General features: G+C 46.9%; 2 protein-coding genes across 2 annotated transcripts in view; both read left to right on the top strand.

Moving 5' to 3' along the window:
- The window catches only part of LOC101933968 (tumor necrosis factor receptor superfamily member 14), a 76,709-nt gene extending 50,880 nt beyond the window's left edge, over window positions 1-25,829 (top strand). The window contains exon 9 of the transcript XR_010594249.1: window positions 19,788-25,829. The gene's annotated coding sequence lies outside the window, so the exon portion shown is untranslated. The remainder of the gene's footprint in view (window positions 1-19,787) is intronic.
- LOC101948384 (tumor necrosis factor receptor superfamily member 14-like) overlaps window positions 1-25,829 on the top strand; it is a 51,137-nt gene extending 25,308 nt beyond the window's left edge. Inside the window, exon 8 of the mRNA XM_065575183.1 lies at window positions 19,390-25,829. Coding sequence (XP_065431255.1) covers window positions 19,390-19,629 — 240 coding nt within the window. The 3' untranslated portion in view covers window positions 19,630-25,829. The remainder of the gene's footprint in view (window positions 1-19,389) is intronic.
- Window positions 25,830-27,299: the final 1,470 nt, after the last annotated feature.

Genomic DNA, 27,299 nt, shown 5'->3' with positions numbered 1-27,299 from the left:
GAGGCTAGGGACATCATTCCTTACCCATCCTGGCTAATAGTCATTAATGGACTTGACCTCCATGAATTTGGTAGTTTTCTTTTAAACCCTGTTATAGTCCTAGCCTTCACAACCTCCTCAAGCAGGAGTTCCTCGAGTTGACTGTGCGCTGTGTGAAGAAGAACTTCCTTTTATTTGTTTTAAACCTGCTGCCCATTAATTTCATTTGGTGGCCCCTAGTTCTTATATTATAGGAACAAGTAAATAACTTTTCCTTATTTACTTTCTCCACATCACTCATGATTTTATATACCTCTATCATATCCCCCCTTAGTCTCCTCTTTTCCAAGCTGAAAAGTCCTAGCCTCTTTAATCTCTTCTCATATGGGACCTGTTCCAAACCCCTAATCATTTTAGTTCCCCTTCTCTGAACATTTTCTAATGCCAGTATATCTTTTTTGAAGTAAGGAGACCACATCTGTATGCAGTATTCAAGATGTGGGCGTACCATGGATTTATATAAGGGCAATAAGATATTCTCCGTCTTATTCTCTATCCCCTTTTTAATGATTCCTAACATCCTGTTTGCTTTTTTGACCGCCGCTGCACACTGTGTGGACATTTTGAGAGAACTATTCACGATGACTCCAAGATCTTTTTCCTGATTAGTTGTAGCTAAATTAACCCTCATCATATTGTATGTATAGTTGGGGTTGTTTTTTCCAATGTGCATTACTTTACATTTATCAACATTGAATTTCATTTGCCATTTTGTTACCCATTTTGTGAGATCTTTTTGAAGTTCTTCACAGTCTGCTTTGGTCTTAACTATATTGAGCAGTTTAGTATCATCTGCAAACTTTGCCACCTCACTTTTTACCCCTTTCTCCAGATCATTTATGAATAAGTTGAATAGGATCGGTCCGAGGACTGACCCTTGGGGAACATCACTAGTTACCCCTCTCCATTCTGAGAATTTACCATTTATTCCTACCCTTTGTTCCCTGTCTTTTAACCAGTTCTCAATCCATGAAAGGTTCTTCCCTCTTATCCCATGACAATGTAATTTACGTAAGAACCTTTGGTGAGGGACTTTGTCAAAGGCTTTCTGGAAATCTAAGTACACTATGTCCACTGGATCCCCCTTGTCCACATGTTTGTTGACCCCTTCAAAGAACTCTAATAGATTAGTAAGACATGATTTCCCTTTACAGAAACCATGTTGACTTTTGCCCAACAATTTATGTTCTTCTATGTGTCTGACAATTTTATTTTTTACTATTGTTTCAACTAATTTGCCCAGTACTGACATTAGACTTACCGGTCTGTAATTGCCGGGATCACCTCTAGAGCCCTTTTTAAGTATTGGCGGTACATTAGGTATCTTCCAGTCATTGGGTACAGAAGCCGATTTAAAGGACAGGTTACAAACCATAGTTAATAGTTCTGCAACTTCACATTTGAGTTCTTTCAGAACTCTTGGGTGAATGCCATCTGGTCCCGGTGACTTGTTACTGTTAAATTCATCAATTAATTCCAAAACCTCTTCTAGTGACACCTCAATCTGTGACAATTCCTCAGATTTGTCACCTACAAAAGCCGGCTCAGGTTTCGGAACGTCCCTAACATCCTCAGCCGTGAAGACTGTACTTAAAAAATTTTTTGTTATTGCCTTTTGAATTTTTGGCTAACCGTTCTTCAAACTCCTCTTTGGCTTTTCTTATTACATTTTTACACTTAATTTGGCAGTGTTTATGCTCCTTTCTATTTACCTCACTAGGATTTGACTTCCACTTTTTAAAGGAAGTCTTTTTATCTCTCACTGCTTCTTTTACAGAGGGTCCTGTGGCACCTTTGAGACTAACAGAAGTACTGGGAGCATAAGCTTTCGTGGGTAAGAACCTCACTTCTTCAGATGCAAGAAGTGAGGTTCTTACCCACGAAAGCTTATGCTCCCAGTACTTCTGTTAGTCTCAAAGGTGCCACAGGACCCTCTGTTGCTTTTTACAGATTCAGACTAACACGGCTACCCCTCTGATGCTTCTTTTACATGATTGTTAAGCCACGGTGGCTCTTTTTTAGTTCTCTTACTGTGTTTCTTAATTCGGGATATATATTTAAGTTGGGCCTCTATTATGGTGTCTTTGAAAAGCGCCCATGAAGCTTGCAGGGATTTCACTTTCGTCACTGTACCTTTTAATTTCTGTTTAACTAGCCCCCTCATTTTTGCATAGTTCCCCTTTTTGAAATTAAATGCCACAGTGTTGGGCTGTTGAGATGTTCTTCCCACCACAGGGATGTTAAATGTTATTATATTATGGTCACTATTTCCAAGTGGTCCTGTTATAGTTACCTCTTGGACCAGCTCCTGCGCTCCACTCAGGACTAAATCTAGAGTTGCCTCTCCCCTTTGTGGGTTCCCGTACTAGCTGCTCCAAGAAGAAGTCATTTAAAGTATCGAGAAATTTTGTCTGTGCATTTCGTCCTGAGGTGACATGTTCCCAGTCAATATGGGGATAATTGAAATCCCCCACTATTATTGAGTTCTTAATTTTGATAGCCTCTCTAATTTCCCTTAGCATTTCATCATCACTATCACTGTCCTGGTCAGGTGGTCGATAATAGATCCCTAATGTTATATTCTTATTAGAGCATGAAATTACTATCCATAGAGATTCTATGGATGTTTTACTTTGTAATGTTTTAAAGGATGAGTCAAACGGACAGGTTGAGAGAACTTTGATCCAACCTACAGAGAATGGGACAGATATCATTCCTACTTAGGAGCAAACAAAGGCAAGAGCAGTGGTGGAAGAAAGAAAGCCATTGTCAGCCCTGCACCTGTGATTGGATTGGAGGCTTCTGAAAATCCCTCTTCATTGAATTTCAGCCATCATCCTCATTTAGTTTCTCTGGCTAAGGCCTATTATGCTGAACCCTTCCTCACGGACACATTGTTAGGTGGAATGTCTGCAGACTCTGGGCTCTTGGGCCATGTCTCCACTTGCCATTTAAAGCACAAAAAGTCCCTGTTTTGCACAAAAACCGTGGGAGCGTCTACACTTGAAAGAAGTTTCAAACAGAAAACCACCTCGACGAGAAGCGTACAGTTCTTACCGCTGATCCTTTTGTGGTAATGTGCAAGTGGAGACACATTCTTCCTGTGTAAACAGCTTTTAGCCTTCAGAGGGTATCCCACAGTGCCTAGGGCGATAACTCTGGCCAGCAGCTCTGCTGCTCTGAGCCCAGATAAACAGACGTCCGCCCCTCCCCTGTAAAGCCCTGGGAACTTTGAAACTCCCCATCCTGTTTTGTTTGCAAGTGCTCATCTGGCCAAGTGACCATGGTGCTCCACAGAGCAAAAGATCTGCAGCTGGGACCTTGCGCTCACCCCCGCTTCCCACAAGACCTATACTGGAATAGCTGCCCCCCAGTGCCCTGCTCTCATGGGCCATGGAAGTGCTGCAAATGTAACTCTCTGATCCTGTGGAAGTAGCTGAGTACAGAAACCAGCTACTTTACTATCCATAGAGATTCTATTCTATTCAGCGAAACTCACCATGAAGGAAAAAGGGATATGATTTCCAAGTGGCTAACAGGGTATCCCCCATGCTTCTGGAGTTAGAAAAATTGTAACAGAAAGCGGCTTTAGCTGAAATGTCGAAGGCCACAGTTTATGAATCCAACCCCATCTCTGTGATCCATGTGATTAGACCCAAACTGAGCTGAGCATTCACATGAGTCAGGGATGGAGGATCACGTCCTAAGGCTGTAAAGGCTGGATTCTAGCCAGACTAATGTCAGTAGAATTATTCAAGGTTTAAATGAGAGGAAAGTTTGATCCAGAATGTGGAGAGTGGTAGTGAGGCAATAGCAATGTAAGGGGCTGATAGGAGAGTGGCAGACACCATCCATTTGGTCATCTTAATGTAGTCTCTCTAAACAAACACACATCACACATCATTTGAAAGCTTTGTATGTCTACTTTAAGATGAGGTATGTTGTGGAGCTGTCAAGTGGTGCCATTACCACAGAAACAGAGATAAACAGTGACACCATCAACACGTTAAAATGATCTCTTTGAAATTTGCATTTGTTTCTGTTAGTTGACTGACTCTATGTATTATTTCAAGAGATAAAATTGGATTTCTTTGTGACCTCAAAGCAATAAACTAAAGGGTAAAACAAAATATGATAATAAACTTGTATAAGTATCATGGAAAAGTAATAGCGCTGGTAACATTTCTAGTCAACATCATTATCATCTTGTTCATCATTATGCTCTCCATTGAATGTACTTGCTCTACCAAAGTTTTCCTTGCCTTGGCTTGTACACAATTCTGTCCAGAGAGGACTATGGCCCCCTGCTCCCCCTGGTTCTGGCACCACAGGCCTGGGGCCCCAACCACATGGGAATGAAGAGCCACAGCAGAGCGCGGTGGGAAGCAAGAGCGGACCTGGAGGTGGAGTGTGGGTGGGACCACGCAGGCTCGGGGAGGCTAGCCTCCGGCCACCCCGCCCCTTCTTTCTGGTGCCCCGTGGGTGAGGGGGCAGGCAGCGAGGCCCCCAGCCCGAGCCCCAGAGTGGCAGGCGGGCAGTACGGCCCCCAGCCCTGGAGCACCGGGTGGGTGGCCGATGCAAACACCGGCTCCAGCCGCCTGGAGTCCCTGGCTACGGGCTGGTCGTTACACCGGCCCCCAATAGAACCTAGCCCAGGGCAAGGGCACCAGAGCCCACCCAAAAGTGGTCCTGGGGGAGAGCCCGCCCGAGGTGGAGGCGAAAGCAGTCCCCTGCCCATGTCCCAGGCCCCTTGCCCAGGGCAGATGGAGGGACCCAGGCTCCCCACAGCTGCTTGCGCAGCTCTTCCTGACCCGGCTCCAGCTGGTGGGAGGCCTCGGAGCCACAGCCCGGCCATGAGAAGAGCGGGGCGGGCAGCAGTGGGGAGCCGCGGTGGACCCCTCTATCTGCCCCTGGTGCGGGGAGCCTGAGCAGCCCCCGGCCTGTGTCCCCGCACTCCGGGCTCTCCGCTAACCTGGGACAGGTGACTATACATCTCCTCACAGGTGTCCTCGTGGCTCTTACCGTGGCTGGGCTGTGGCTCCGAGGCTCCACCCTCAGCTGGAGCCGGGTCAGGGGATCGCCGCGTGGGCAGCTGTGGGGAACTGGCGTGGAGTCGCGAACCCTCCTCCTGCCCCAGGCAGCCAGGGAGCCTGGGTGGTGGGGACACTGCCGGGGGCTGCTCTCACTCCCCCGCACCCCACCCTGGGCAGGTGGAGGGTCCACCACAGCTGCCCGGGCTCCCTGGCCTGGCTGGGGGTGGGGTCTTGGGGGGAGAGGAGGGGAAGGAGGCGGGGTATGCCCCGGCGAAAAGTGGATGGGCCAGGCCTGTCCACTTTCAAAAAGTGGGAGGACTATGGCCCCCTGCTCCCCCTGGTTCAGGCACCACAGATCCGGGGCCCTAACCACATGTGAAGGAAGAGCCGCAGCAGAGTGCGGCGGGAAGCAGGGGCGGACCGGGAGGTGGAGTGTGGACGGGGCCACACAGGCAGTTTGGCCCATGAGCGAAACATCTGTATAAGGTGATCTAATTACTATGGTTCCTTGGACACCAAGAGACACAAAAGCCATATTAGCACGTAGAGCAGGTAGATCATCCTTGTGTCGGTTTCCTCTTGAGCACTGTATGAGTCTTGGGCTCCTTCAACGCCTCCACTGGTCATGGAGTTTGCTACTTCATCATTGGAAACGCCTCCAGCAAGAAGGAGTGTGTGTATTGGGTGTGTTCCTACACTCGCAGGTGCATCTTGAGCCATATAGTCACAGAGAATTTTACAAGTCACGGCTTGTTGGATGCCACGGTTAGAAACTTTTCCTGTGGAGGCCCAGGGCACCCACCAATCAGCTGGTATTTCTTGCATCCAGCCTTAGATCCTGTCCAATGTCGTCTTTCTGCAGTTTCATAGAGTTACTGCTGTCATATCTGTCAGACTTCAGTTACAGAATCAGCTTTGTCAGATCCTTATAGGACCCGCCTGAAGTACTGAGCAGCCAATTCATTGAGTGGGCCCAGTTTGTCTCCAGCCATCATTTGCATGACAGCCATGGCATCTCTGATGGACACTGTAGTTCCTTTGTTGCATGCTCTTAGCTCATGGATTTAGTGTTGTGATAATTTGGGAACAGATGAATACTGCGCACTCTGCAATTGAGAGGCAACTTCTTTGAATATCTTCTGAAGGATGATACTTATTGGTGGCTGAATTACATACCTCTTTATTAGTCAGCCAAAGGACAAACTCCAGCACCAAGTGGGCCCCAAAGTAGCTGACCTCTGTAACCTACAATGATCTGGCTTAGGGTAATATTCAGAGGGCTGTGGTGGGAGAAAAGCTGGTCTGATTGGGGGAAGCAGCCACAGTTTGGGCCATGCCCCAGTCAGGCCACAGCTAACCCTATAAGAGGGCTGAGGGCCAGAGGCTGAGAGAATCTCTTTCTTGCTGGTGAGAGAAGGACCTGGCTGCCGGGGAGCTGAGCAGGGCTGGGGAAGGGCAAAGGAACGGGGGAGCTCCAGCCTGGCAACTCCCCAAGATATTCTCCCAAGTATGAGGAGGGAGATGGAAGCTGCTCCGTATACACTAGCGCTCAGTGCATCTGGGTCAGGGTTGAGGAGAGCTTGCTAGGAGTGTTGTCTCTGTTGAATCCCCACCTTGAACCTGAGGGACTCAAAGGGTTCAGGCAAAAGCATCACAGCACTAATCAGTGCCATGGTGCTACCAGTCCCTCCCCGTCTGCTGTTGAGTCTGCATGATGCGAATCAGAAACTCTTTCTTCTCTTCTTCCCTACAGATTTTTGTCGTTTTCTTGATAACACAACTACCTCATTCGGAAGCTCCACAGTGCAACCCAGGCCAATATGAAATAAATGTTGATTGCTGCCCCAAATGCATTGGAGGTAGGTATATATGATTGCTTCTTTAAAAATCAAGACCCTTCCCTAGAGAGTGCAGTTGTCTGGCCTCCTCCAGAGAGGTTTTTGCCTCTGTTACTGTGAATCTGACTGGTGGTGAGGACACAGATCTGTCCATGTAAACATCTCATTGCTTGTTACTAACTCACCTGTCAGTGGAGGACATAGAGAGGATGGTTCTTGTGGCCTGGGGCACAGGAGATCCAGAAGGAGACGTACTGTGATACTTTGGGCAAGTCACTTTCTCCGTAACACCTCTCCTCCTCAGAGGCCAGGTCAGGTAGGACCCGCTGCTGGCCTGCTCCCTTGACTGACTTGGCTGCTGGGGAACCAGGAAGCCGAGTTGCATCGCTTTGGAACTGACGGGGCAGCCACGGCACCCGAGTGGCTGCTGGATCAGCAGTTCTGACTCCTGCGTAGCAGCCTGGCACCCACAGCAGAACAGCGGCTGCTCGATGCGCACCCTGCCTGCAGCTGGGCTTGCCCTGCTCCGTGTCTAGTCCTTACCCCACCTCTGTCCTAGCCCTGCTCCAGCCGGCTTCCAGTCCTTACCCCAGCCCTGTCCTGGCTTCGGACCCCCACCCCCGACACTTGGCTGCGCCTCCTGACTGTGACTCTGGTGAACCTTTTCGCTGTGCTTTTCTGCCTACAATGTTACTTTACCTGCTGGTTCTGGGATTCAGCTTCTGTCCCTCCAATACAGACCCTCAGCTTGTTCCTGGACTCTATCCCGCTGGACCGAGCTCCAGTGCTAACTTGGTTATGAAAGAGGTGCTTTTTTTTACTCTCATAACTGACATGGCAAGCCCAGAGGTGCAGGGGCTCAGCCCTGGCAAAAATTAAGCGCTGCCAGCTCTACCCGTTTGACTGAACTCTTGTTTCAATCTCTAGGCCTAACTGCCCAGGAACCAGATCTCTGCTCTGATTGACTGTTAACAGTCAATACACTGTCCCCATTAAGATTCAATGTCTTTTTCTGCCCCTGGAGTATTCACACACCTCACAATGGCTATTTCAACTGGGGTCTGGTTTATTCATATTGAAGAAAATGTATTCACCCTTTGCCCTGATCCGGGATCCCCCAGCCCTTCCTGCCCTTCCCCAGACCCTCACAGTCCCCTTGTATCGGGATCCTACTGATCTTTCCTCTGCACAGGGACCTCTGCCCGTCCCACCCCAGCCACTGCCCTGCCCCAGGCAGCTGTCCATCCGGCTGCTGTGGACACCAGCACTGCCCCAGCCCCTCACCTCTCAATCTACCTCTTATAGTCCTATAGGACTGGCCACAGGCAGTCACCTGACTTCCTTAGTCCCCTGGTGCTTTCTGGTCATGTGATCCCTCCTGTCACTGGCTTCACCTGAGGATTCTCCATCCCCCCAGGAGGAACTACAATACTCAGACCTGCATCTTTTAAAGGGCCAAGATCCTGACTGGGCACAGTGGGGACACATGGATCTGTCAAAGGTCCCGTGTGCGTTACACAGAGTCTAAGCATGACTGTACTAGGGATCCTACTGATAAGGGAGGGGTGTGAGTTATGAGATTGTTTCTGTCTATGCTGTACCTGTGTTGTGCAGAAATAGAGGATTTCAGGTCTGGCAATCTAGTTCTGAGACGTTTACCTTTTATTTCTAGTGGTGGGGTGTGCAACATGTAAAATCCACAAACAGTGCATGTGCATTTCTCATGCATAATTACCCGCCTTTGCAATCTCTGTATTAATGCATTAAATATATTAGCCTGGTTTACACGGGAGCTAATTGTTTTGTTTGGTCTAGGGAACAGAGTGGTCAAACGCTGTAGACTAAAAGTCAGCACAACTTGCATGGAATGTGTGGACGACACATATACAGAGCATCCCAATGGCCTAACGGAATGCATGAGATGTAAAGTCTGCGATGCAGGTAAGGAAGCTGCTGTGTGTGTGGAGTGGATTTTAATTACTTTTTTTTGAGTTGTCTCCCCCCGGCCCATACGTACAAAAGGGCCCAGGACTGGAAGTCAAGAGTCCTGGGTTCTGCTCACAGTTCTCTTACTGAGTTTCTTGCAATCTTGGGCAAATCACTGAAGTGGAGATTTCTAGCACAGTGCATTGGCTTTAGTCGCACATCTTCCACTGATTTAAGGGCTGTGGAATCATCCCGGGAGATTCTTCTCAGGGGGAAAGTGGATCTCTAGATTTAGCAGAAGTAGAACAAACACAATAAACAATAATTGTAATCAAACTTTTCAGATGGTATCCTTTGTCCTAGAGCAGCAGCTCTGCACCCTCAGGATCTGGATTGTACGCGGGGAAGGTTATAACCTTCCCTTTCAGATCCCAGATCCTGAGCAATGGCTGAGGAACACACACGTACCTCAGGAGGCGGGAGTGACATGAGTGACAGTAAGTAACCATTGTGCTCCTGGGGCCGTCAGGGCCTGGTCCCCAGCATGAATTAGAACAGCCTGCAGGCTGCTCTAGTTTACATCAGCTGCCTATGGCCCCAAAGGCCGTCCGAGCACATGGGGATCAGCTGGAGGAGGGATTGTGCAGCAGGTGTTATGACCACTCCAAAATCCCACTACAGTGGCCTGCTCCTCCAGTGACCAGCTGGACTGGAGGTTGTGGTCCTTTATATGTGGCCACTGGGAGCCTGATTCTCCACCACCTTTGTCATTATTCACACCCGTGCAGATGGATGCAGAGTGGGTGCAAAGCACAATCTCAACTGCAGCTGTGTAGAGAACACTGATTTGGTAGCATTTTGCATGCAACACAAGGTGCAGGGCAGCAGAGAATCAGGCTCCAGATGGTTCTGTTTACATGGCAACACTTGTTACATGGAGTCATCATAACAAACCGCTCTAGCTCCTGTGCCCTGTACCATGGATCAGCAAGGACTGGGGTGCACATCTGTTTTTGTATCTGTTCTGTTTAGTTCCCGTGTAAATGTATTTGTGATGCATGTAACTTTTCTTTAGGAGCCAGACTGACAATAAAAGAAAAATGCATGTATACGAAGATCAGAGTGTGCGGCTGCGCCCCGGGGGATTTCTGCAGGCACAGTGCAGACGAGGACTGTGAAATGTGTAGTCGCTCCACCGTCTGCCTCCCTGGCTCTAAAGTGAAAATACCTGGTAAGCAACATAACTTCTGTAATGCCAAGGCAAACCCTGCAGTCACAGAACGAATCTGGACAAACTGGCTAGGATCCAGGCGAAATTGAGGTGATGCTGGGGAAGCAGCTGGAGGATTTGCTGGGCTGTAGATGGGGGGAGGGGGGACCCTCACTGAGGGAGCGGGACTGCCATTTGTAATACCATTGCACAGCTCTAGGATGGTGTTATAGCATGTGCTGACCTGGATGCCCAGGTAACAGCTGTGGCCAACTTCTTTCCATCTGTACCTGGCCAGACGCCTCTGATCTTTTCTCCCTAAGGCAGGATTCTCTGCTGAACTGTGCTCTGCCCGGGGCCAGCCCTTAGGACTGTGCAGAATGCTGCAGCCTGCCGAGAGAGTGGAGTTGCCTGTTGGTCGCATGTAGGAATTGGCTTTGACCTATAGAGACAGAAATGATTTGGGTCCTGATGGCCTCTGTCCCCAGCACACACTGCCCCAGCTGCGCTCAGCAGAGGTGCTCAAGATGGAGCTCCCTCGCTATACGTGGGGGGCAGGGGCGTGGGAGCGAGAGAGCTGCTGCGGGTCCTCCACTCTGGAATTGCTATTCTCTGCCCTGGGCTATGTTCACCTTCCAGGCCAGACACAAAGCTGCCATCTCCCTCCTAAACAAGCATGAAATTTACAGGGGCAAGGTTAAGTGTGTCAGAGGGTGTGACGAGCTCAGACTCCTCTGGGTGTCGTTGGACACTCACAAGATGCTCTTGCAGGCAGCAATTTGCATGAGGCCATGGGTTTGTACTCACACGTGTTGGCAGCCCACCTGCGCAGCCGCAGAGTGCAGTGTGAGTTCAGCTTGCACACCAGAAACAGAGCTCCCTCGAGCATGCCTTTGGGCACAGAATTCTGTTAGTAATACAAGTGTGCTAAACACACCCCGTTCTTCGAACAATGCCCCCTTTGGCACTCCCAAGGTGCAACAGACTTGTTCAGCAACACCTTTTCCCTGTTAATTACACTGGAGTACATCCTGCTGTAGACACATAAGTCTCTTTACAGAGAGAGCGGGTGTGGATCCAGGCCAGGGTCCATTGTTAAGGCTTTTGATCAAGGGCACATGTGAGTTCCAGACTAACCAAAAATACCTCACGGTTCTTTGCTCTAATAACTAATGAGCTTGACTGTCCAGCCAGGCGTGTTTCCGAAGGTGGATACTGAGGGGGATGATGTGAGCTTAACGCACCTTCCTGGGATGGGAGCTGCTGGCGAGAAGCCGAGTGTGTGTTGTTGTTCCATTCACACATCACCCAGGCTGTTCAGTAGCATTTCTACACTGCGACAGAAAGGGAGGTTGCAGAGAAGTGCAGGAAAAAGCAAACGGGCGCCTTATAATGACACTCTAGGAAGGGACCTCATTATGTCAGTGTCAACAGAGGATGGGGGGAGGCAGCCCGCCAGGAGCCCAGGAACCTGTGGGGCAGCCAGGCTCCTCGCACAGTGCTGCCAGCAGAGCTGAGAGACCGGGCTGTCAGCGTCCCACACTGCCCCTCTGAGGTCGGTGGGAGCCTTCCTGGTGAGGACATGCCCCACTGGCCCAAGGAGGGGAGTGTGGACATGCACCACCGGGGTAATTACTGCGGTGGCTGTAAGTCGACCTAATATACACATAGGTCTGCAAGTCCAAGTCCCAGAATCCAAGTGCCCCCCTCCGCTGTTCCCCCCTACCAGGGCCATATGGAATTGGAGGCTTCAGAATAAAACTTCATATCCATGACAGTGTCCTATGATAATTGGATATTTCCAGTTCCAAGGTCTTTCCAAAGGTAATAAAATGATCTCCGGGCTATATTCAGGGATTGTTTCCTCCAGCCCTGAAATGTGGCCATCGCGGGGTGGAAGCAGACAGCTATTTGAGAATTCACAGCCTTGCACCAGGTTAGGTCAAAAGGTGAAGAATATTATATTCAGTTAATTACAAGAGGAATGTAGGTAAGTGGAATATAATTCCTCAAACCGGAATTTGGTTGGGAGATGTGTACGTGGGAAATGTGTACACAGCCAGAACCGCAGCTTCTCCTTGCACCAGTATATCTTACATGACCCATCACCATAGTGTTTGGGCACCTAGGGTAGAAGTAGTAAAGTAGTAGGTGGCAGCATCACTTCCAGACACATTTTGGGGTGTAATCCTGGCCCCTCTGAAGACGATGGATTTCACCCAGGATTTCACCCATGTCTCCCAGCCAGCACCTGCTTAGCTTGTGAGCACTGACCACATTCCAGCATGAATTGATATCACGGCAGGATAAGTCTTAAATATTTTCATATTCCAGCTGCCTTATCTTCATGCCTTATCAGTGTCCTTTGGGCATTTAACCCCCTCACTGCTGTGTTCTGTTGCAGCTTTTGTGCTACTACACAACTTGGCACCATTCTTTTGAGTCTTACTATTCCTTTGGGATGTTGGCCCTTGTAATAGCCCAGGTATGTGGGGCAGCAGGAGGTGCATTTTCCCCCATGTACCTGTGCTCTATGAGTACTGACGTATTTAAGTATAGGGCAGGAATAAAATGCCAGCGCAGATCTATTCTTAATGTGCTAACTCCTGAACGAACCGAGATGGGTCTGCAACATGGTGGTGGTGGTGGTGGTGAGAGTGGGGAGATGCGGATGGAGACCTTTCTGAAATCAAAGCTCCTTTAGGCCCCACATTCAGGAAAGAATCCTGTTATGTCGTCCTCTTTTATAGGCACAGAATTCCTTGACAACGTATGTGAGGTTTGCCCTGAAGGAACCTTCTCAGCAACCAACATGTCACACACCTGTCAGCCATGGACCAGGTAGGTGACTCTGACTACACATGGCCTTTTCCCTTGCACTGACTTTACACGCTACGTTCTCTCCTTTCATTCATTGTTATTTCTTTGTACCTGAATTTTGTGGCTCTAGCAGACCTGGTTAGAGATGCCCTGAAGTTCAGCAGCTGGGAAACGTAACCCTAAATCACTAGGGCTGTGTGTTGGGGAAATCCTTTTCCCAGGAATTTGTTACCAAGACAGTGAGAATGCTGTGGATATGCTGACACGTTTAATAACATGTCTTCCTTCATCTTAGGTGTGAACAGGAAGGGATGAGAGAACAAAAGGCCGGGACAGCCATTTCTGATGCAGTTTGTGTACAAAGAGGCCTTTTTACCACAGCGATAGCAGTGCTAATAGTCCTTGCTCTCTCACTTTTATCTGGATTTGCTGGAACAGCGTTCTTTTTTTGGTGGAAGAAGAAGAGGAAATATGGATTAACACGTAAGTCAGAAAAGCGTGGGACCTGTGAAACCTGTCAAAGGGTCTCTAAAGGGGTCACACTGGCAGAGTTCGTATTTGGCACATTGGTCTTTGTTTCACCCTGGAACATGCCAACCTGTAACTGGAATTGCCTCTTCAAACCGAGAGTCCCTGTGAGAGTCTAAATCGGGGTGGCCAACCTGAGCCTGAGAAGGAGCCAGAATTTACTAATGTACATTGCCAAAGAGCCACAGTAATACGTCAGCAGCCCCCCCCCCCCCCATCAGCTCCCCCCTGCTCCCAGCACCTCCCGCCCACCGGCAGCCCCGCCGATCAGCGCCTCCCCCTCCCTTCCCGCACCTCCCGATCAGCTGTTTTGTGGCGTGGAGGAGGCTCTGTGGGGAGGAGCAAGGGAACGGCAGGCTCAGGGGAGGGGGTGGGAAGGGGTGGAGTTGGGGCAAGGCCTGTGGCAGAGCCAGGGGTTGAGCAGTGAGCACCCCCCGGCACATTGGAAAGTTGGCGCCTGTAGCTCCAGCCCCGGAGTCGGTGCCTATACAAGGAGCCGCATATTAACTTCTGAAGAGCCGCGTGTGGCTCCAGAGCCACCGGTTGGCCACCCCTGGTCGAAATCTGCCTTCTTTAAATCTATGCCTTCAGGATCTGCTGGCCCTAAATTTGACCTACTTACGGGGTGAACTGGCTGGTCCCAGGCCAGGGTGCTGTGCTATCGCCCCAGCTGCAGTGGACATGCCTCCTCCCCAGCTCCGGAGGATCCTCTCCCTCCCCAACTCATGTCCTAAACTGGCCTTTTTCCCAGGCCAGATTCCCCAGTGGCTAGAAATACCAGCTGTTCACATTCTCCAAGCAACCTGGACAAGTTCTCCCCTTCTGATGATCTTTCTGGCTTGTATCTGATATGTGCTTACAAAGTTCCCTTTTCATTCGCCGGGGGAGCAGTGATGTTAATGGAACGGGAGTTTGGGCTCTACTCATAACCTGCTACTGTTTCAGAAATAAGCATCTCAGTTTTGCCCCATCATTTATCCATCAAGAGAAGAACATTTTCTCAGGTCCAAGAGAGAACGTTGTTTACTGGTTCTAGCTGGGGACTGGGAATCAGGATGCCTGGATAATATTCTCAGCTCTGCCAATGACCAGAGGTGTAAATTTTGGCTAATTACTCAATTTCCCTGTGCCATAGTGTAGCTGTTTGACATAATGCCCACATTATAGGATTGTGTGGTTTGCTGTTTGCAAAACTCTTTGAGATCCTTAGAGGTTAGGTGCTGTATAAATGCCGAGCATTGTTGGAGCCCAAAATCACATTGGATTAGCATTGTCACCTAACCACCTTCCTCTCCCAGGGGGGTGATTCCTCAAGATGCGTCTAAGTGTAGTGCAAAGCGCAGTTACAGTACAGTGGGGCCACGTTCTGTAGATGTTCACACGCATGGCCCCACTGAATCGCAGAGAGCTGTGCATGCGTCTAAGGGCAGGACTTAGCCTGGGGACATTAATACTGAAACATGTTAATACAAAATGCACCAGCCTGTTTTCTGATGAGATTGCTTCTTTTTCTTTGCAGCTGCACAGGAGACAGGGGTGAGTTGTCTGGTCTTTTATTTACTATGCACAAGCACCTGGAGCAGGGGTTGCTGGATGGTATGAGTGTCTCTGCCATGCCTATGGCTGCTTGCCACAGGAGTCTCTGAGAACAAGTGTGTGTTTGCATAAACTCTGAAGTCCCCGCTGGTCAAGTGAGATTAGCACCAGGGGCTCTGAAATCAGGAGACCTGGGTTCTATTCCTAACTCTGTCACTGAGTCCCTATGGGACTAGGGAACAAGTCTCTTAAACAATATGGTCTAGATCAGGGGGCGGCAACCTTTCAGAAGTGGTGTGCCGAATCTTCATTTATTCACTCTAATTTAAGGTTTTGCGTGCCAGTAATACAGTTTAACATTTTTAGAAGGTCTCTTTCTATAAGTCTATAATATATAACTAAACTATTGTTGTATGTAAAGTAAATAAGGTTTTTAAAATGTTTAAGAAGCTTCATTTAAAATTAAAATGCAGAGGCCCCCGGACTGGTGGCCAGGACCCGGGCAGTGTGGGTCCCACTGAAAATCAGCTCGTGTGCCATAGGTTGCCTACCCCTGGTCCAGATCCTCAAAGGTATTTAATGTCCATTGATTTTTAAAGGTATTCAGGCCCCTGATTTCAATGAAAGTTAGGAGCCTAAATATCTTGGAGGGTCTGGGTCAATATGCCTTACTGTCTGCATCTGTAAAATGGGAAAAATACCTTAGGGGGTACTGTGATGGGTTGGATCAGAGAAACCCCCTTGGGAGCTGCCACCCGATGTACCAAGACTACCCCTGCTCCTGTTTTCCCTGCCAGCTCAGGACTCCAGCACCCTGTCTTGCTGAGCCAGACACTCCCGTCTGCTCCAGCACAGACCCAGGATCTGAGTTACTTGCCCCAAAGCTGCAAGCTTACCTAAAAACAGCTCACAGAAGTGTGCTTGTCTTTAGCACTCAGATGCCCAACTCCCAATGGGGTCTAAACCCAAATAAATCCATTTTACCCTGCATAAAGCTTAGTTAATACTTAGTATACTATTAACTAAGCTTAGTTAGTATACCCTGCATACTCTGAGTTAATTAATAAGTAAAAAGTGATTTTATTAAATACAGAAAGTAGGATTTAAGTGGTTCCAAGTAGTAACAGACAGAACGAAGTAAGTCACCAAGCAAAATAAAATAAAATGCCCAAATCTATGTCTAATCAAACTAAATACAGATAAGATCCTCACCAGTTCCAGAATGCTCCCTTTTACAGGCTAATCTCCTTTTAGCCTGGATCCCGCAATCACTCACACCCCTTGTAGTTACTGTCTTTTGTTCCAGTTTCCTTCAAGTATTCTGGGGGGGTGGAGAGGCTCCTTCTTTAGCCAGCTGAAGACAAAATGGAGGGGTCTCCCACGAGTTTAAATAGACTTTCTCTTGTGGGTGGAGATCCCCGCCCACCCCCCCCCACTCCTGTGCAAAGCTACAAGATGGAGTTCTGGAGTCACCTGGGCAAGTCACATGTCCCTGCATGACTCAGTCTTTACAGGTCGAAGCCATTGTCCACACGGTATCTTGTATGTCTCCAGGAAGACTTCTTATGTGGATTGGAGCATTCCAAGGTGCATTGTTCCCCAAGTGCTTCCTGATCAGGTACTAACCTTGCGAATTCCTTCCTAAAGAAGTTGACCAAATGCCTCCCAAAGCTTACTTAGAAACCAAGCCAGCATACAGCCCATATTCTTAACCTCAAGTCGAAAATGATATATATGTACAAATAGGATGAATAGATATAGTAGACCATAACCTTTACGGAGACATGTTACATGGCACAGGCAGCACAAAACATATTCCAGTTATGTCCTACATACATTTATAAGCACACCTCCACCATAAAACCTTATGGGGTACACTGTTACAGGTACCATGAGACTTGACTCAGTAGGAGTGAACCCCCTGCCCTCCACACTTACACATGCATACTCTGTGGCTGTGCAAAGCCCTGAAGCAACAGAACCAATTACCTGGGCTGTGCATAGACCATGATTTGCTCCATGATGTTTGTAAAGTGCTTTGAGATCCCTGAATGGAAGGTACCATAGGAGTGCAGAATATTATTATTCAGCATTAAACGTGCCCAGGGTCAAAATCTGCAGTAAACTGACATCTATAATCCAAACAATGTAATGAACCTTAGTAATAAATGGCTTGATTGACTTTTAATTCCACCCTGAGTGATAGCACACTTTAAAGCAAAAGAATCTTGAACATCTGAAGTTAAAATGGACTTAACATGCTTAACAATCCATCACATCTTTTATTTAGCTTTTACGCTCTGGTTACCTTTCCCAGACCTGAAGGAGAGCTCTGGGAAGCTTGAAAGCTTGTCTCTTCCCTCAACAGAAGTAAGATGATGTGAAATTAGCTAATTAAAGATTCTAAGATCCGTCCAGCAAATATTGGATACTATAGGAAAAAATTATGCCAGACAGTATAACTTACACCAGGGGTCGGCAACCTGCAGCACGCGTGCCAAAGGCAGCACGTGAGCCAATTTTTACCGGCACGCTGCTACCAGCCGGGGTCCCGGCCGCTGCCCCTGCTCAGCCCGCTGCCAGCCTGGGTGAACGGAACCCCAGGCCGGCAGTGGGCTGAGCGGGGCCGGCGGCTGGGACCCTGGCTGGCAGGAGCCGGTGGACGGAACCCCAGGCCGGCAGTGGGCTGAGTGGGGCCGGCGGCTGGGACCCTGGCTGGCAGGAGCTGGCTGACGGAACCCCAGGCCGGCAGTGGGCTGAGCGGGGCCGGCGGCTGGGACCCTGGCTGGCAGGAGCTGGCTGACGGAACCCCAGGCCGGCAGTGGGCTGAGCGGGGCCGGCGGCTGGGCCCCTGGCTGGCAGGAGCTGGCTGACGGAACCCCAGGCCGGCAGTGGGCTGAGCGGGGCCGGCGGCTGGGCCCCTGGCTGGCAGGAGCCGGTGGACGGAACCCCAGACCAGCGGCAGGCTGAGCTCAGCCCACCACCGGTTGGGGTTCTGTCCGCTGGTGGTGTATATTAAATTTCTCCCCGTAGGAATGTGCTACTTGCGGAGCACCAGGACTGGCAGTCATAAGTAGTACTCCGTAAGTAGCACATTCCTATGGGGAGAAATTTAATACACTACGCCCGGGTAGGGAAGGTTGTGCCTCCCCAAACAGCCTGCCCCCCTATCCGCCCCCTCCCACTTCCTGCCCCCCTCAGAACCCCTGACCCATCCAACCCCACATCCCCACTCCTTGTCCCCTGACTACCCCATCCCAGGACCCTCCGCCCCCTGACTGCCCCCCTCAGAACCTCCCACTCATCCAACTCCCCCTGCTCCTTGTCTCCTGACTGCCCCCTGACCAGGGCCGGCTCCAGGCACCAGCTTGGCAAGCAGCTATTCGGCGGCAATTCGGCGGACGGTCCCTCGCTCCCGCTCGGAGCGAAGGACCTCCTGCCGAATTGCCGCCGCAGATCGCGATCGCGGCTTTTTTTTTCTTGGGCTGCTTGGGGCTGCAGAAACCCTGGAGCCGGCCCTGCCCCTGACTGCCCCCCTCAAAACCCCCCACCCATCCAACCCCCCCTGCTGCCTGTCCCCTGACTGCCCCAATCCCTATCCACACCCCCACCCCCTGACAGGCCCCCCCGGGACTCCCACGCCTAGCCAAACGCCCCGTTCCCCGTCCCCTTACCATGCTGCTCAGAGCATCAGGACTGGCAGCCATATGTAGTACACCGTAAGTAGCACATTCCTATGGGGAGCAATTTAATACACTACACCTGGCCCTGCTCAGCCCACTGATGGTCTGGAGTTCTCAAAATATGTTCTCGCACCGCTAATGAAAAATTATACTACAATTAGCTTAAAAACTTGAAAACTTAAAAACTTTGTTTGTATATTACAGTAATCATTAAATGTATAATGTTAATAAATGCATAGGTTTGATGAAACAAAGTAGTTGTACTTATGTGCCTGTGCTTAATTTATGTTTTCGATGATTTACCTTCTAAAAAAATCTCACATGTCTCGCATCTCCAGAAAGGGCATCTCACACCCCCAGGTTAAGAACCACTGCACTAAACTGATAAGATCTGTATTTTAATTTAATTTTAAATGAAGCTTCTTAAACATTTTAAAAACCTTGTTTACTTTACATACAACACTGGTTTAGTTATATATTATAGACTTAGAGAAAGAGACCTTCTAAAAACGTTAAGATGTATTACTGGCACACGAAACCTTAAATCAGAGTGAATAAATGAAGACTCGGCACAGCACTTCTGAAAGGTTGCCAACCCCTGACTTACACTTTTGTTCTAAGTGGGGAACGACATTAATAAGTATTATAATACTTCATAACGAATAAGAAAACAAATTCTAAGAGAACTCTAGCAGGTGCTAGGAAAATGTATCGGCCATTTGATTGATAGTACCTGAATGTTCATCATCTCTGTTTTACTTTGTCATATTTTAAAGGGTGAGCAAAACGAAGAGGTTGTGGAAAATTCGATACAGACTAATAAAAAAAGGACTGATGCAGCCCTCCCTGTTCAGGAAACTACTAAAAACTCTGGCACATCCACCCTTCACAGCACCCGAACAAACACAGGCAAGAGCCGATGCACTTTTTCAAAGTGGGGGAAGAGAGAAAACCATTCGTCAGCCCTGCAAGTGAGAGAGGAGGAACACGGAGAGGAGTTTCTACTACAGAGCTAGGGAAATGGCCACCAGCCCTGGATTCTCCTGAAGGCTCAGGACTACTCTAGAAAAAGCTGAATGATCAAGGACAGAAAATTGATCAGAGTTTAGTGATTGGAGGCTTCTGAAAATCCTTCTTGACTGGATTCTAGTGATTATCATCACTGTAACTTTAGGCCTTGGCTACACTTGCAGCTGTACAGCGCTGTGAGGTAAACCTGTCTTCGGACAGCTGAGTAGGGAAAAGCGCTGCAGTCTGTCCACACTGACAGCTGCCAGCGCAGTGGCATGGCCACACATGCAACATTTGCAGCTGTGTTGGGAGCGGTGCATTATGGGCAGCTATCCCAGCATTCATGTGGCTGCAACGTGCTTTTCAAAACGGGGGGAGGTGGGGTGGAGTGGAGTGTGACAGGGAGTGTGGGGGGAGAGAGAGTGCTTTTTGGAGCGTGTCAGCTCTATTTTGCAAGTTCCAAATGTTGTGAGATGCTACCCGTGTGGTGCTTCTGCTTTCTCCTGTTGATATCACTCGGCTGCGTGCGTATGTTCCCTCTGTGTGCTGCCCCAGCTCTGCACAGATTGCTGACACAGCAAACCTGACGAGAACCCCCAATGACCATAGAGTCTAGTAAGGTACAAAGGCACCTCGGCCAGGTTTATTGCGATCTTGGACACAATTGCAGTTCCCTGTAGGTTTCTGAGCCTAATTCAGAATACTACGAGAAAGTGCCTCTTGGCAAGGACCCGGCTCAGTGGCGGGACTTTCCACTGCCCCCGTGGCCGGACAAAGACACCACCCCAGGGGATACATTCTTATACACAGGTACAAACAAGTTACATATCACTCCTGACGTATTGAGGTGCAACCCCTCTACGTAGTAAGGTGCCGCCTCTCACCTTGTACATGTTGGTTCGATCAAAACAACTCTATCCATCATTTTACCCTTTTGCCCCTGTCATTGGGATGGGTCGGCCTGTTCCATGTTATCTGTGTAATGTTCCGGTATAGTGTATGTTCTGATATCTGGTGTCCAGTACCTTTTAGGTCTGTCTCTTTTTGCAGCATCAGCCCTTTCCTTGCCAGCTTCTGTGAGCAGGGCCTGCCTCTGGCTCACAGCTTCACTTTGCTTTATGTTACCAAAGTCTTGACCATTACTTTGGTTCAGGCCTTAGGCCTCATACCAGGCCTCTGACACCAAGGTTTATCTCTCAGGGCCTCCTCTTACTACATTCCCCCACTTTTTGTCTTTTTACGGGGAGGATGTTTACCCATCGGCCCGGAAAAGCATAATGCATGGACTAAAGATAACTCAGTGAGCAAAACACTGTTATGTTTACCTCATTTTACCATCCATACACCCATGCCCCATCTGTCTTTTTAGTCTGCACATTCCCACGTACGACTGATAGGCAGATTTTATTATCCAATTATTTTTTAGTCTTTTATGGTGGGCCTGGGAATGTTAGGTCCGGGACCATGACTGAGGAATGTAGTATTATGATTGAGCCTTAGAGGCACTCCCAAATAATTAATATATATCAATTATATGAATATGGCATATATATTTGGAGTGTGTATGGGCATATATGTATAGTATGTATGTGTACATATGATACTACTTTATATCCAAGCATAACCATGTTTTTCCAGTCCGGTGTTGTACTTTGGCCCTTTTACTTTGGTGACACAGATAGAAACACCCTCTTATTAGGACAATTCCAGTTATCACTTGTCTCATCATTAGTAGTAGGCTGAGTGTTTTGAAATATTGGGATAGGGATTGTGATAGTGTGTCCCACAGTGCTATGTATATAAGAAGTAAAACAGAAATTTGGAGTAGTGACACTACCACTGAGGCCTTTATATATAAATATATTGTAATTAGTTACTACTCAGTACTGTCCATTCATGTTATAGGTTACCTTTACTGTTGGTTGTCACCCTCTGGTTAGCTTCACTGGGCAGGACATAGAAGTGGCTAGCTTCTCTGTTCCACTGATTGCACGGCTCTGCGATACACAAGTAGTTGACATAGATCCAGTTGTTTCTTATGGATGCTGTCTTCCAGATAACCTACTGAATGGACAGTAACCAATTTATCAAATAGTGCTGTGTTAGGATTTAGTATTGGTACCTAGACACTGAACAAGATTGCTTTGAATAACATGTGCCTTAGTTAGGATGCAGTGTCGCTGACCCAAATTATGACTAGTATTAACAGGCAATTTGTTTACCCAATTTGTACTTACTATGTAACTTTTTGTTTGTTTACCACTGTTTTTTCTTTGCCTTCACGTTGTTTGCTGCCATTTGTTTGTTGATTTTTACTTGTGTGTTGGTTAAACTGTTTAGCAAGGTTATGCATATTGTAAATGTTGTACAGCAATAATACAATACAGCAATAAGACAACAGTACAACAATAATACAGTAGTACAGCAATAATACAGTTGTTTTTACATAGTAACCAAGTTGAAATTAAATGATGGCTTATTCTGGTCCAGCTAGTGGTTTTTAGCTGATTGTTAACTTAATTGTTCATATATGGTAGATAGAGGTGTATTTAACCAGTCTCTTATTTATAAAGCACTTCATTTTTCTGTTCTTGATGCTTGGGTTTCTTCACTGTATACTGATATCATCTGGTGTCTTCAGGGTGTGATATTTTTTGGTGTCTTTGGTCTGTGGGATGCAACTTAAACAGCTAGTTAGTTAACATAAAAAAGAATTTTTGTTTGTTTTTTGTTTTTGTTTTTAGTAACTTAAACTTAATACACAGTTTAACTTTGTTCTTATTACATTGTAAACAAACTATGTAATAGGGACCAAGCCTTTTATAACACAAGCTATACTTTTGCAATTGTTGTATAGACATTCATTTTCATTTGAAGTGCATTACTAATATTTTTATACGAAATGTAATGCTTAACGGCTAAAATAAATGCTTACAATCTTCCATGAGAAGGTGTATTGCTTTCCCTTGCGGAACAATTTGTTTCAGCAAAGGAGTTAACAGAATTTTTACTAAGCTTTTTAGAGTTAATTTGCTTGTGATACCAATTTCACTCTTGTTAACTGTTTAGAAGCACAACTTTAACAACCACTGCTTCCCATTAACATAACATAACATAAAAGAAAAGCATAAAAAATTAAACCAACTATAAAATTAAACCAAAATAAATTTTAAATACAGTACTTTGAGGGTATTTGAGGGTATACTTTCATGATGCTTTGTTATGTTTGGGAGCCAAAGGTGGAAACCTGTTCAAATTGTTTGGTTAGCTTTATGCATAAATTGTTGTTTTAAAACATTTTGGTTTTGATATTCTTATAACTATATTTAAAAGTGCAAAAAAGTTTATAAAAAGCCCAAACAAGAAATTAACATTTTGTTAATATTACTTTTACCTTAATGTTGAGGTTTCCCGTTACATTTTTTCTTTGAATAACAAATAAAAAAAAAATCTTAAAAAACAAAACAAAACTGTGATTGATAAGAAAATATTTTTTGTTTGCAATTGCATTATTTATTGAGGCAGAAATATATGTACATATATTTGTAACTGAAACTTTTTTGAACTTGGCACAAAAAATTGGTGCTAATAATACTATGATTATACCCCAACCATGATCTTAAAATAGTGTGGTACTACATATACATAAATTTTTTAAAGGGTATAAAATTGACTTTTGTTGCAACAAAATAAAAATAATAAAAAATAGTTATGTGACACACACAACACAAGACAACACACATGACAAACTTACAATTAACAACAAATGGCGCCAGAATTCTATTCATAACTATACAAAATAAGGCAAACAAAAATAAAAAATAAAAAGGGTTATATTTGAATAAACAAATTATTACCTTATTTAAAAGTTGTTACATAAATTGTTAAAAATATATTAATATTTGCCAAATATATTGTATTAATTTGGTAACAAGGAATTTTGCATTACTTTGTATTTAACATTATTTTAAAACTCTGCTATATGGAAATAAGAAAAGCCCATGTTTCAAATATTAGTGAGTGGTTAGGATTAGAAGCAGAGTGTGCATTTCTGTTGCTTGGCAACCATATCTTTAAGAAAGTTAGGAATAATTCTAGCTATTGCATTCCTGAAGGGTTAAAATACTTAATTTACTGGATTTATTTAAAGTAACATTTTTTACTTTGTTTTCTTTTTGTTTCTTATTTTATTTTGTTTTCAATTGCTTTATTTTTTGGAGGTTTCTGTAAAAACTATAACTTTTAACTTTTAAAACAAAGAGAGAGAGCAGAATTGAGGAGAGGCTGGGGGAAGGGGGGGGGTGAAGAGCAACCTAGGAAGGTAGTGAGACCTGAGCCAAGAGAGATTAACTTTATTAAGATATTTGAAAGTATAGGCAGCAGCAGCAAGTTTAGCAAACTAAGAAAGCATATAAAGGACAAAACTTAACCGGTATGTAAAAATATTTGAGAAAGAAGGTTTTATTTTCAGATATGAGCACGGAGTGTGGTTCCGTGGATCAAAGCAGTTGGGAACCTGCACAGTTAGGAACTGCGCCCCTGTTTTTTATCCTGGCTTTGAGAGGAGAATGGGGGTAGTTAGCTGCTCTTGTAAAACCTGAATTTGTTTCCCCAATGTTTGTTGCTTTTGTGCGCATGCCAGATGGATGGCGGGAGTGCCCTTCTTTTTTGCTGCAGTTAACTGGTTTTGGGCAACTCCATGTGTTAATGCGTTAATTCTAGGTGTTAACCCACTTAATTTTGGTTTTTTACTTTGAAATTCTTTTTTATTCACTCCTCTGCGATCGAGTCACAGCTCCTGTCTCCTAATGTGCTCTGTGAACTGTTTCATATTTTCCTTTATCTGATTTACCAATTCTGTGAAAGTATTATGTGCTACTCTTTCCTTCTGTGCACTTACTTGTCCCGTCCTGACAGGCACCAGTCTAGGTCTCAGTTTAAGTTTAACTGGAACCTGGCTTTTAATAATAAGGGAGGGGATAAGGGGGTTGCGAAAGTATAGCTGTAACTCGCAAGTGTAGCCAAGGCTTAGTCTCTCTGACTGTCTCCTGTTATGCTGAAGCCTTCCTCACGGACACATTGCTAGGCGTAATGTCAGCAGACTCTGGGCTCTTGGTTTCATTCAGTAAATACACTTAATTTTCCATTTATTCATTAAAATGTTTGAGAGTTCCTACTCACACACCACAAATACTTAACCTGGTATCCAGGAATCTTTACTGGACTAGTTGCTTTTCCATATTGGACCAGGTGAACACAGAGTGTATGGTCAAAATGGATTTTATACATCGCTTTAGTTTTATAACAGGGCAACAGAGGGTGGGAACAGAAATGTTGTATTGCTGTAAGTATTAGTTCTTAATATCTCATCCTGCGTTAAATCTGTACCTTTATTGTCTCTTGTTAATCAGATTTGCTTTGAACCTTCTCTATGGGTAAGATAAAATCCCAGTTAAGAAGTATGATTGGAAATAAAGCTAAACCCTTTCAGTAGTGAAGATTGGAGGGTGGACTGCACCATTTTGGTACCCTTGATAAAGCAGCAGTCAGAGGGCTGGACAATCTAGGTATTGATTTGTGATGCATATGAAAGAAGATAGTGAAGTCACATTCACCCCAGAGCAACTTTCCTGCCAGTGGGGATAACGGGTTGCGAAGGTTCATTCATTAATATGTTTAAGCACTGCAGTGCTTGGCTGAGAGGCATTACAAGAGAGAAAAGCAGCATGATTATTATTCTGTGGTAGGTAGAAGTGGGTCTCGCGAAGGGATTTGAAGGAGAGTGCTGTGGCCTTTTCGATTAGTCTGGTTCATCGCTCCAGACCAAAGTGAGCTGGGGAAGAAAGAGCCAAGGTGCTTGTGGGAGAGGCAGATGAATGGGTGATGGAGGCTGCCATTGTGGGAGGCCTGGGGATGCTGGGGGCGATGCAGTAAGATACAGGAGCAGACAAGTAGGGAAAGGCTGCATTAAGAGGAGTCTTAAAGGTAGGGAAGAGACACTTGTGTTCTATAGAGTGCAGAAGGGTGAGGCTACATTAACAACAATGTGTTAACCCTTGAGGGCTCAGCCAAGTTCTAGTTCATCATTTAGCAGTAAGGCATTCCCTGGGAAATATCCCTCCCTCTTCCACTCTCTGACTTCACCCCCTGAACCAAGCTTCACAATCATCATTGCCGTGAACAGTATTAAATTGTTTAAAACTTATATTGTGTGTGTGTGTGTGTCTTTTTGTCTGGCGAAAAAAATTTCCCTGGAACCTAACCCCCCCATTTACATTAATTCTCATGGGGAAATTGGATTCACTTAACACAGGGGTGGGCAAACTTTTTGGTCCGAGGGCCACATCTGGGTATGGAAATTGTATGGCGGACCATGAATGCTTATGAAATTGGGTGTGGGGGGGTGGGCTCCGGGGTGGGGCTGGGGATGAGGGGTTGGGGGTGCAGGAAGGTGCTCCGGGCTGGGACCGAGGGGTTCGGATGGTGGGAGGGGGATCAGGGCAGGGGCATGGGAGGGAGTCGGGGTCAGTCCTGGGGTCAGCCAGTGGGAGCAGCAGGGGCAGCACTTGCGGTGGGGGCAGCGTGCAGAGCCCCCGGCTGCCCCTACGTGTAGGAGCCAGAGGGGGGAGGTGCCGTTGCTTCTGGGAGCCATGCGTAGTGGAGCAAGAGCCCGACCCCGCTCCCCGGCTGGAGCGATGGAGCGGGACAAGCCTCAGACCCCACTTCCCAGTGGGAGCTTGAGGGCTAGATTAAAACATCTGGAGGGCCGGATGTGGCCCCCGGGCCATAGTTTGCCCACCTCTGGCTTAACGTCATTTCGCTTAAGGTAGCATTTTTCAGGAACATAACTACAACGTCAAGTGAGGAGTTACTATATAGCGATAGGGGGCGGTGAGGAAGGTCTGATCTGGAACGGAGCTTCCTCAGCGTTTGCAGGTGGTTAGAGCTGAGGTTTTGGTTCCGGTTCATCTCTATTTAATTAATGTTCTTTATCTTCATCGTGGTTAATGATTGCTCACAAAGCACTGTGAGATCCTCGGATGAAAGGCGCTAGAGGAATGTAAACGATTGTTAATAATGACTGTTTATTGTGTTACTGCGGCCTAGTGGTGAGAGCCTAGGCTTGGCAGTAGGACGCCAGGGTTCCAGCCTGGCCTGTGATTCACATGGACCCTTGCTGTGTGACCTGGGTAAACCACAGAGATCTGCCCTGAGTGTAGGAGGAGGGGATAATATTGTAATAGGCTTCTCCCCTGTCCATTAGTTGGGTGTGGGTGGTTTTGGTTTGAGGGAGAGGCTGGAGGAATGGGGTTCAAACAAGTGCTTGTAGGGGGTGGGGCTGCCTGACCAGTTCTAGGGGTACCATAGTAGGGGCTCTGACTGCATGAAAGTTGGTTGGATGTTTAGACAATGTGGTCTCACCTCATTCCTTTGGCTGCCCCGATATTACCAGTATTAACCATCCCTGCCTCACAGCCGGAGGGGAAGTGTGGCTAATGTCCATGACAGTGTAAGATCTTCAGATGAGAGAAAAGAGCTAAGAATTACTGTACTGCTATTCAGCACTGCCCTTCTGAGCAGCAATTTGTCTCCGTGCTGCTCTAGTGATCTCCGCAGAGGGAGAAATATCCCTTTGACTCAGAAGTTATTTGGTGGTTGACGGCAGGAAGCTCAG

Source organism: Chrysemys picta, chromosome 21 (genome assembly GCF_011386835.1).
Source record: "Chrysemys picta bellii isolate R12L10 chromosome 21, ASM1138683v2, whole genome shotgun sequence".
Classification (NCBI taxonomy): Eukaryota; Metazoa; Chordata; order Testudines; family Emydidae; genus Chrysemys; species Chrysemys picta.
This window is presented reverse-complemented; position numbering and strand designations above follow the sequence as displayed.